Source organism: Parasteatoda tepidariorum, chromosome 4 (assembly GCF_043381705.1).
Source record: "Parasteatoda tepidariorum isolate YZ-2023 chromosome 4, CAS_Ptep_4.0, whole genome shotgun sequence".
In the NCBI taxonomy this organism is placed as follows: Eukaryota; Metazoa; Arthropoda; class Arachnida; order Araneae; family Theridiidae; genus Parasteatoda; species Parasteatoda tepidariorum.
Window position 1 is genome coordinate 86,616,491 of NC_092207.1, and position 7,758 is coordinate 86,624,248.

Consider the following 7,758-nt stretch of genomic DNA (forward strand, 5'->3'; position numbering starts at 1 on the left):
ATGTATGTGTATATATATATATATATATATATGTACACCATGTGTAAGAGCATTTATATTGACATCGTAAATATTTACATGAATAACCACGAAAATAAAAGATAAACAGGCTTTTACAGATTTTTCCTCTTCTTCAATGAGGCGTCAGCCCAGGCTGGGCCATAACCTTCCTCAAAAGTTTCAAGCTGCTCTCTTCTTGGATAGATTCTTCCAGTTTATAACTTTTAAGAATTATTAAATCTGTTTCTTGCCAGTCGATCCACCGGATCCTTGGTCTTACTCTTTTTCGGGCTCCAGATGGTTTTGCATTTTTTTAATTATTTTACAATGGTATTTTTGGGGCGTAAACTGAAACATTGTGAAAAATATGTCCACTGTACTTGATAATCGAACTATTGAAAGTCGTGACAATTTGATTTAGCCATGAAAAAACAAGAATTTTTTCATCAAAATGTCTTATTCTTTAAGAGAAAATGAATAACTGCATGCATAAAAAATGTAAATGAAAAATATAACTTCTCATTTATGTTAGATAATACTTCTACAATAAGCCTCTATTAAATGATAATTGGTAAAAAAAAATTTCTCTGAAATGAATTTTTTTTCTCACGGTGATAATGTTAATTCAAAATACTTTTTTTAATATTCCTACAAAATAAGCTAATTTTTGCTTCAGATAGAGTTAATCAAGCGCGGAAAAGAAAATAGGTTAACAACAATTAATGCTGCTGAACTTTTTATTTACTTTATTTTACTTTCTAATTATAGCTATTTCACAAGCATTTATCAATACTTTTCCTTATTTATTATTTTCTCGCTGCTTTTATTTACTAGATAAGAAAACTCTAATTTTGTTACCGTTCATACCGTTTGTTCAATCACCACTAACGTGAAGAAAGTGTCTGATAAAAATAGAAAGAATCGCAAAGGAAGCATCTTATGTTTTAAAATTTTTTGATATGTTCGTCCTCGCATATCTGTAATGTCCATAATTTTTTCTCTGTTTTGAAAAGTATTTATCATTTTCTCCTCTCGATTGTAGTCACTAAAAATGGCAACGCTTGGCAAAAACATTGAGTCGTATTTTTTTTATAATAATTTCTTTAAAAATATCATTTCCATTCCATTTTAGGTTTTTCAGAACAAGAATTACGTTTTGATAAATAAAAAAAAAGTTTGTGTTTCCGTTTGAAATTTCGTTACTGTAACTGTAGCCGTATGAGCAGCGCAATCTTTTTTAACATCATTCTTGAGCGCACAGATTGTAAAGAATAATGTACAAAATTTTATTTCGCTCCCTCAAGCGGCTGCTTGCCTTCAGAGGGTCATATGTCAGAAAAGAGAAAAAGACAAATTATAAGCAAATGAAATATTTTTGAAAAATACATAAAAAAAAATGTCAAAAAATAATAAAAATGCCACAAAGCGAAATACGGAAAAGATATAATCTTGTCTTCAGCTCACATGATTATATCCTCAAAAAAGAGTGCTTCCGAATACTACAAACTACAAAATAAAACAAATCAAGCAAAAAATATAAAATGAATATTCAAGAAAAATTCAAAATGAAGCATCTAAAGCGAGTATCGAATTCAAATATGCTTCCACCTACCGGCATCTTTAAAAATATTTTTGTAATAAGTTTGCCATGTTACAAAATGTGAAAATAAGAGCGCAAATTGAGGATAGTGAGATGACTTTAAAGACGTGTTCTTACTGAAGCACGCGTCTGGTATTACTATTATGGACAAAGAAAATAGTCAAGCAGATTGTTTAACGCTAAATCGAAAACGAGAAATAACAATTCTATTTGATTAATAGTTTAGAAGTTGTGAGATTTTCAAATATAAAATAAATCATAATTTTTCTCTTACACTTTTTTATGAAGCTCGGCCTCGAAGGGGAATAATTTTAGTTATCTTTATTGGGCCCAAACTCCAACATCTTCCAGCTTTCTCTTTATTTTAGAATTAACAATACATAGAGTGTCAGAAACTAAATATTTGTAATTAAGTTCCGTAAAACACATTTTAGTGAATGAAATTGGCAAAAAATATTCCAAAATATTAATCAATGACTTATTAAGCAGGAAATGAGATCCATATAATTGTCCTTAGGATATCATATGAAACAGATTCTAACTCCAGGCCATCCTTTTTGTAGCACTATGTATAAACGTTACATATTATTTGTCTGCACCAAAGTATTCCTTCTCCATATTTTTCTAGCTCCGTTTGAATTAATATAAACTTGATAATTTGAATCTTCGTTTCCGTTTTACACATTCAAACACTTTAAAAGTTAAATTTTTTTAATTAATCTATAAGGAATTTATTTTACGCGGGAATTGATTTAATTTAGCAATACTAATTATGCTTTAGCAAACTACTTTAATGATACTAATTTGTTCTGATTTTTAAATTATTTTGCACATTGTCTGTGACTATTAATGACATTGACCAGCTAATATTGTTCTCATTACATATTTTCAGCTTCGGACGGCGTTCCCTTAGCGTTGGGCGAAGAAATTACGATGAACCAATCATATCACCTCTAGTGGACGTGAGTACCATCAAATATTTCAAGATATCTTTTTATTTTCTATACTTTTTTTCTTCATTAGTTTATGAATTCGATTATTAACAATAAACTAAATATGATATACAGGGTCAGCAAAAATGACTGACTGTGTTTTAAAAATTTATATTTTCGAAGCTATTTCACATATTGCAATAAATAATGCACGACATTAAAGAAAAGTACTCCAATATAATGTACCAAGTTTCTGCTTCCTATTACAAATGTTCGTTAACTGACCCGTTTTCTACGCAATAAGTCTTAGCTGGTACCTTAGAATTTATAGTTTTCCACCGTCAGTTGTTCTCAATGTTGTGATAATGTGTTCGTTAAGTTCGTACAAAGTTTCTGGCATTGCCCTATAAAAACCCTACAAAAACAATCATACGGCGTTGAAGTACGGAAATCATGATGATCATACAAGTAAGGCAGCATTCTCACTGAACGCAATTGCTGCACCTCCGATCACCGTTGAGGAAATATGAAAACCAAATTGGTGAAATATATTTTCTAGCAATAGCCCATTGTGCAGCTCTAGTGCGACGTAAAGTAACAACAACAACAACAATATTTTCCAGCGAAAAAAACCAACCAATTTTGCTCCTCGATGGCAATCGGAGTTGTAGCAACGGTGAGAATGCTCCGTAAGAACTAATCTCTGTATCTCCACTAGCTCGTCAAAGGCCCTTTTTATGAACCACTGCTGCAGAAAATACTGGAAAAGAAATCACTTTTGTAGCATTAGATACCAAAGAGCATCAGATACCATTTTAGAAACTAAAAAATATTTTGAACGAACTTGATCTCAGAATAGACGTTTGTCATAAACACATCAAATATTTGTAACTGAAAATAAAAACAATATTTTTTTCCCTTTAACTTTGCGAACTACTTATTGTAGTATATGTAGTAGTTTTGAGAATTATAAATCTTTTATTCCGATCATTCCTTCATGTTTTGATATAAGAATTTAACGTGCTAGTAAGCGTAATTTATGTGTTCTGCTATATTTCATTTTACAAAGTTTAAATTTAGAAATACTTTTAAGATTTAATTAAAAACTAAACTCAGTGGCGCGACAGCCCATAGAGACTTTAAGACTTAATTATATACACTATTTTTCTAGAAATTTCATTAGTAGTTCAAGAGTTGTAGTTTTAAGAACAAAACAAAAATTCAGTATCAAATTTTATACAATCTTTTTCTTAGAGGTGTTTTATTCTTCATTTCGAGTATAAATTACAGAGGTCTTAATCAAAAAAAGTAGAAAAAATAAACAAAATAATCTTATCTTTCTCATATGTTCTTATCTATGTTTTCTTTGGAATCCACACTGAACTAAACTGAAAAGAAACGTTTCAAAACAGTCCGTTTATATTTGCATAGATGTAAACATATCAGATATCTATACAGGGTGTCCCAAAAGGTCGTTTACAAACTTAACATGCTGGTCTGTTATATCATGATGAACAAGATTTACATAGGAACTTGTGTCCGAAAATTAAAACTGAGACCGCTAAAGGGCGATAAGTGCAGGTTTGGATGAGGAGAAAAAAAATGATATCGTTAGCGGTGTTAATATGATATTTTTATTATAAAACATCATTACATCACAGCAAATGCTCAAAATTCCTTTCTTTCACCACAATGCACGTTTCACAGCGTCGGCGCATGGATTCACGAATCCGTTCAAATTGGCCGGGAGTGTCACGAACACGTGCTGCCGCTTCCGCGATCGTGGCGATAAGATCCATGTCCGATGTTACAGGTGTCTCGTACACTATGGATTTCATGTGTCCCCACAGGTAGAAATCCAGGGGAGTCAGGTCGGGGGATCGCGGCGGCCATGGGACAGGTCCACCTCTACCGATCCAGCGATTAGGATAAATCCTATCGAGGTATTCTCGAACAGCGTAGCTAAAGTGGGCAGGCGCTCCATCATGCTGAAACCAGATGTTTCGGCGTTTAGCGGCTGGAACGTCACCCATCAGATCCGGCAAAACTCTTTCTAAAAAAATGCGATAGGTATTTCCGTCGAGGTGTTCAGGTAGAAGGTAAGGGCCAATCAGCATGTCACCGATAATACCAGCCCAAACGTTGACGCTGAAACGTTGTTGATGTGCATGGGCACGTGTACATCTTGGGTTTTCATGCGCCCATACGTGCTTGTTGTGCAGGTTCACGACATCATCCCGTGTAAAGCAGGATTCATCAGAAAACAAGCTCCATGGTGGAAAATCTTTCTGTACGACCCGCTGTTGCAAATACCAGCGTGAGAATGCAATGCGTTTGGGATAATCGTCAGTGCACAATGCCTGTTCTTTTTGGAAGTGGTAAGGGTGTCATCGTGCAGTATGCGCATTATGGTGGAACGAGCTACACCCAAGACACGTTCACTTTCTCGGTGACTTCTTTGCGGGTTGATGGCATACTCCTGTAGCACGGTTTCCTCTACGACAGGTGTGCGTGTAGCACGTTCTCGACCAATGAGGCTACGTGCTACGAAAGCACCTGATTCACATAATCTGCAGTGCAATCGTCCAAGCAAAACATGACTTGGCTGACGTCTGTTTGGGAAGCGCTCAAGGTACGTCCGTGCCTCCCTATACGTAATGCATGTCGGCCATTTCTGCGTTACTAAACTCATTCATCCTTCTCCTTCAACGTCCACGCCTGAAATGATTGTTTTTCCCACTCTCCCGTTTTCGTGCAATTATCGCCCTCTAGCGGTGGCAGTTTTAATTTTCGGACACAAGTTCCTATGTAAATCTTGTTCATCATGATATGACAAACCAGCATGTTAAGTTTGTAAACGACCTTTTGGGACACCCTGTATAATTATATCTATATTAAATACCTAAGATATTTGGATTAGTTAATATTTATTTCATATATCTCTAATATATTATGCGACTAATATCACCCGTTTCTTTTTCCTTCAGTAGCTTATGGATCATTAAATTCTTTCAAACAAATTTCTGATAACATTATCTAAATTTGTTTAGCACTATTCCTTGTTTTTCACATATGCCCTACAAAGTCATTTCTTAATTGTATATGGCATGTTCAGTTTACAAAAGCTTATTTTGTATAATTAAGATTTCCCCCCCCCCTCAAAAATCTCATGAAATTACTAAGGGGGCTAAAGCTAATTTTTTTAATTTCAAGCAAACACAGAGGCAATTATTAAAGTGCATGTTGCATATACGTGTAATAAAATATTTATGACAATTAATAAAATAAACAATTTATGTATGCGTGTATGGCGCAACTACAGTAATACAGACGAGATCACGTATAGCTACGAAGTTGAAGCTGTGTGAACTATGCGTGCCCTTTCAGAGGCAGTTTTTTTAAATCTTTAACTAAAACTTTTTATCGTGAAGTTTTTAATTTTTCAAATTTTTACTAAGGCGAGCACTAATTTTGATATTTATTTAATAGTTATTTCAGCACTAATTTTTAATAAATTTAAAATTTTGAGTGCAACGACCTATTTCAAGTATTTTGAGCCTCCGTAGCATGTTAAGTATAATGCTGTGGATGGGAGTTACGGATTCCCTGTTATGAATTTTAACCTGAATTTTAACTTGACACAACTAGGGCTCAAAAATGAATCCACTAATATATATTTGTTATTATATAGTATACTCATGTTCTATCGAGGCAAAATATTGGTTGATAATGTGATCGAACGACAGACTGAGTTATATTGCTATTGTTGGAGTGGGCGAGATTTTGATCGCGATTCAATCTCCTCTCTTCCGTCAATTTAAAGTTTCCACACGTAAGTTCTAAGAAATCAGGGAAAGAGAGCTCTTACAAACGCGTGCAAATGTTTGGCGTGAATCGTATTAGGTAATAATATTCCACAATCTTGCCGAAGGCAGCATGACCACCAAAATTAGCTATCAATTTTAGGCTTATGAGTGTAAGTAAAACAGTCTAAGAAATGTAGCCGAAATAATATTTCTTAAATGTGCTAAATTATATAATATCATTCTTTTGAAGTTACACTCATCACACCTCTTGAAAACGTGTAAATATTTCGTAAAATTGTGGTGATCAAAAGCAATTAGTTGTTAAAGTCCATTGTAGAAATTTACATAGAATTTTTAAACACATTTTTCAAAATTCTGTATTAATTTTGGTCAAATTAGGTGAAAAAATATTATATTTAACAATTTCATAATTTATAGTTATAAAAATAACGTAAAACTTTTTTTTTTGGTTAAAGGTTAAATTTTTGCAACACGGCTCACTTTCAAACAATAATCTTTCAAACTTGCACTTAATTAGATCTGTGAGAAACAGTTATTCATCATTCAAATTTCGTATTTTCCAAAATAAATTATTGATAAATTTTTGAATATGAATGAAAAAAATAAATATTAAAACTCCTTTTTTATTTTATATTTTTAGTATAAGTATAATTCCGATAATTTAATAAGTTTTTTTTGTAACGCTTAAACCTTTTTTTATAACTAAAAAACAATAAAGTATATTTTTATTTGTAATTGGAACGGCGGAAAAAAAATGCATAAAATGGGATACCAGTGTTCCATCTACGTCAAAGGATTAAATCTTCGAATTGGAATATTTAATCTTGAACCAGAAAAAAAAATAATAAACCTTTCACTTTGTTTTGATTTTAAATTACAAATTTAAGCTTGTTATGAAATTTTAAGGGCCACTCTCACTGAATGTTGTTCATGCATTTCTGATCACCCCTTCAAGGGAAAATTAGAACCTGATTGGTGAAAAATATTTTAAAAAACGCACTAATCAAGCTTTCCATTTTTCTTTGTGGCTATCAGAAGTGCATTAAAAGCATTTAGTGAGAGTGGCCCACTTGCTGATGAACTCCGCCACCTAGACTACTCTCTAACTATTTTCATCTCTAGTTATTTTTCCCTCGAACTATTTTAACTGGCTTCGTATGGATGGTGTTTTCAATAGAAATGTAAACAATAACAATCTCGAGCTCGGCACCTACTCTAGTTCCGGTTAAAAGGTTTACAGTTGCTTACTACATGTTATTCTGATAGGCGATGTTTTCAAACGGATAATTTTGTTTTCAATAAACGAAATAAATTAGATAATTTTTGAGCTCAAATCTGCCATATTTCATAAGATATTAATGTTAATATGTAATTCTGGTGAGTTTGAAGTGAAAATTTG

General features: G+C 32.9%; 1 protein-coding gene across 1 annotated transcript in view; it reads left to right on the forward strand.

Annotated features, from left to right (window-relative positions):
• The window catches only part of LOC107441590 (rap guanine nucleotide exchange factor 2), a 137,693-nt gene that overhangs the window by 47,452 nt on the left and 82,483 nt on the right, over positions 1-7,758 (forward strand). Inside the window, exon 2 of the mRNA XM_043040036.2 lies at positions 2,493-2,562. Within this exon, the coding sequence (XP_042895970.1) occupies positions 2,493-2,562 (70 nt within the window). The remainder of the gene's footprint in view (positions 1-2,492; positions 2,563-7,758) is intronic.